The 3,600-nt window shown below is 32.0% G+C and overlaps 1 protein-coding gene across 1 annotated transcript; it reads left to right on the top strand.

Moving 5' to 3' along the window:
- The first annotated feature begins 417 nt into the window (after positions 1-417).
- Positions 418-3,511, top strand: LOC124457500 (receptor-type tyrosine-protein phosphatase alpha-like). Its single transcript, XM_047007763.1, has 6 exons — positions 418-650; positions 1,536-1,870; positions 2,057-2,182; positions 2,500-2,648; positions 2,821-2,956; positions 3,246-3,511. The coding sequence occupies exons 1-6, from the start codon at positions 629-631 to the stop codon at positions 3,318-3,320; spliced, it is 843 nt and encodes a 280-aa protein (XP_046863719.1). The 5' UTR covers positions 418-628; the 3' UTR covers positions 3,321-3,511.
- Positions 3,512-3,600: the final 89 nt, after the last annotated feature.

Here is a 3,600-nt window from a genome sequence, read left to right as displayed (position 1 = left end):
AATCATTCTGAAGTTATTTGTTTTTCTGTATTTCTAAAGAAAAGACGTTCTTCACCAAAGTCTGTGGAGTGGTAGATCTTGTAGAATTTTTTATGTAATAGCTTTCATTATCTATTTAACATATAAGATGTCTATTCATTCTATAGCAGTGAAAATATTCAGCAAATCATTCTATTAATGTAAAAGTAAATGGAAATATTAGTTCATAAAGCTTGCATCAAACAAGAGTTTGCTTTATTTAATTTGTCTACTTTTAGTGTACTTTCAACTTTTAGGATACTAAAAACTGAATCGAATGATGATGTTTGTTGCTCTCTTCAGTGTTATATTATAGATACCTTTATGCACAATAAGTTTGTACAAGTTTACAATATATTTAGGTTGTACACTCAAGTGCAGGTGTTGGCAGAACAGGAACTTACGTTGTCATTGATACACAACTGAAACGAATTGCAAAACAAAAGACAGTTGACGTATATGGTAACGTTCAAAAACTACGCAATCAACGTTTGTTGATGGTTCAAGTTGAAGAACATATATCTTCATTCATAATGTGTTACTTGAAGCAATCAACAGTGAAGAGACAGAAATACCTGTAGAAGATTTTCCTGAAACTCTTAAAGAGATCATGAAAGTGAATCCTGAAACTGGTATGTAAAAATGAATGAATTAATGAAATGTTTTTTAATTTCATTGTCTGTTTTTGGCTGTCTAAATGAACATCGTGGGAGTATAGATAATGGTAAACTATTTATATATATATATGTATGTATAAAAGATAAACGTTTCTCCGGATTTTTAAATGATTTTTATTGAGCTTTCGACTCGTTGCTTCGAGCCTTCATCAGAATGAGGATATTTATTTACACGTGCTTTTAGCTTGGAGACGTTTAGAGCGTCTAATTGGATTAGTGGGTGGATTAATGTGATTGGATGGGGTGAAATGCGTTGCCATGGGTTTTGGTGTGTTGTTAATATGGTTGGTGTTAATAATATTAGTGTGTAGTGTTTTAGTTTTGGTGTTGTTTGTAGTACTAAAGTACTCGGACGCGCACAGACTAAACACGCACGCGAATTTAAAGAAGCTTGGTACAGTGAAGACAACGACACAATAAACAGACATATCGACATACCCATCATATACTCACAACTAAAGAAAAAGGACAAAAAAACTACAAACAACACCAAAACTAAAACACTACACACTAATATTATTAACACCAACCATATTATTAACCCATGGCAACGCATTTCACCCCATCTAATCACATTAATCCACCCACTAATCCAATTAGACGCTCTAAACGTCTCCAAGCTAAAAGCACGTGTAAATAAATATCCTTATTCTGATGAAGGCTCGAAGCAACGAGTCGAAAGCTCAATAAAAATCATTTGAAAATCCGGAGAAACGTTTATCTTTTATATATTCAATGCCTGGATTACAAATTTTCAAACTTATATATGTATATATATATACACATGATACTGTGTAAACATGTCTATAACAATTTTTACATCTTTTCATTATTGTTCAGGTGTTGTTCGAGTCGAGGAAGAATTTCAACGTCTTGGTAGAAGTGTCAGCCCTCCTGCTCAATTTAAAACAGCCAATTTGAACTGCAATAAGCAGAAAAATCGATACGAAAATGTTTTACCTTTTGATGATTCTCGCGTAAAATTGACGCAAATCCCAGGGATCGAAGGCTCTGATTACATCAATGCTAACTTTATTGATGGTTATATGAAAAAGAAGGCCTTTATTGCAACGCAAGCACCAATACCTGAGACAATGCCCGACTTCTGGAGAATGATTTGGCAAGAAAACTCTCTTACAATTGTTATGCTTTCCAATGAAATGGAAAGTGGAAGAGTAAGTTAGACTAGATTGAATATTTTATCATGCTTCATTTTGAAATGTACTTTCAAAATATAATTGTGGAAATTAATTAGTTATTTATGTTGATTTTATGCCAATGAAACCTTAAAGCACAAGACAATTATTCATTGTTGTTGGAGTCAGCAAATGGCATTATCTCTTGATTTTCTTTCTCTTTAGATAAAAGTTCATAGATACTGGCCAAATAAAGCTCCTACAATAATTGGTGACCTTATGGTTGAACTCATGAACGAGCAAACTTTTGATGAATATATTTTACGAGAATTCAAATTAACAAATACCAAGGTAAATTTGATATTTTATTCGTGATCTGCATTTTTTTGAAACTTGCCGCTTATTGGAATTAAGTTCTGCAAAATGTAGACTTAGTTCTTGTCGTCCGTTTTGAGAAGCATTGTACAAAAAAACCGATGTTAGTGATTGTTGATTCTAGCAACAAATTTTTTTTGTAAAAAAATACAAGAGAACATTTTTGTCTACAACACGATTTTCCTTCAGCTCACTAAACGAGACGCCATTTTTACGTTCTTAAAGTCTATACTAGCGAGTCATAAAATATGAACAAATGGTGAGATTTAAAATATAAACTAATGTTTCAATAGAAAGAAGGTTTTCATGTCATTCGTCAATTCCATTATAATTCATGGCCGGATGTTGGCTCTCCTTCTTGTGCGGGAATGATTGATTTCATTGGTCAAGTACAAAAATGGCAAATGCAGACGGGAAATAAGATTGTCACTGTTCATTGCAGGTATTAATAAAGTAACAATTAAAACAAAATAATAATTATTATTACATTAGGTACAAAGATAATACTGCATGTGTACAATGTTTAGTATATATTCACACTGTGACATACATTCTATTTTTTAGTATCCCTACTCTTGATCTACTTTGTAAAAGAGTATTTTATATTCTTATAGCGCGGGTGTTGGACGTACTGGAGTATTTTGTGCTTTATCAAATCTTATTGAACGTTTGAAAACTGAACACGTTATTGATGTGTTTCAAACCGTAAAAATGTTACGTCAGAAAAGAACTGCTATGGTGCAGACTAAGGTAAAATGAAATAATGTTGCTATGATATACGGCTTGAAGGTACTGTAATTCAAGGACGGTGAAACGTCCAATGGGTAGTGGGGTGGATTCATATATTCGTTGTCACAGAGCTCACAGCGCGTAGTAAACGATTGATTCATCAAAAGAATGTAATTAGGCCATAATTACTTTACTAAAAAACTTACTTAACAACGCTTATGAAAAAATTTTGACAGAAAATGTGTTGTATTCTTACGTTGTCTTCTTAAGCTTTACCATTACTTAAAGGTTTTATGCATTTTTTCTTTAGGATCAGTACGAGTTTTGCTATCGCTTCCTTAATGAATATTTGGATTCCTTTGATCTCTATGCTAACTTCACTTAATGTTTTAGTCACAATGATATTTAAACGCAGGGCACATTATTACACTGTTATTATAACATTTATATGCTGTGTGTTATAAATTTTGTCTTTTTGGTTTTATATACAGATAAAATCATTCTTTTATCTAATTCTTTTTTCTTTCATAAATGAAATTGATCAACTTAGTAATAATAAATAGTTGTTTTTATTAATTGTTTGACATCGTAAACAATCTTGGTTTACTATGCTTTACTATATACAGTTGACCAATGACTTTACAGGGTGTACAACAAACACCTTG

The sequence above is a fragment of the Xenia sp. Carnegie-2017 genome, unplaced genomic scaffold (assembly GCF_021976095.1).
Source record: "Xenia sp. Carnegie-2017 unplaced genomic scaffold, XeniaSp_v1 HiC_scaffold_1, whole genome shotgun sequence".
NCBI classification, from domain to species: domain Eukaryota; kingdom Metazoa; phylum Cnidaria; class Anthozoa; order Malacalcyonacea; family Xeniidae; genus Xenia; species Xenia sp. Carnegie-2017.
Note: the sequence above shows the minus strand (reverse complement) of the source record. Positions and strands in the feature narration are given on the sequence as shown.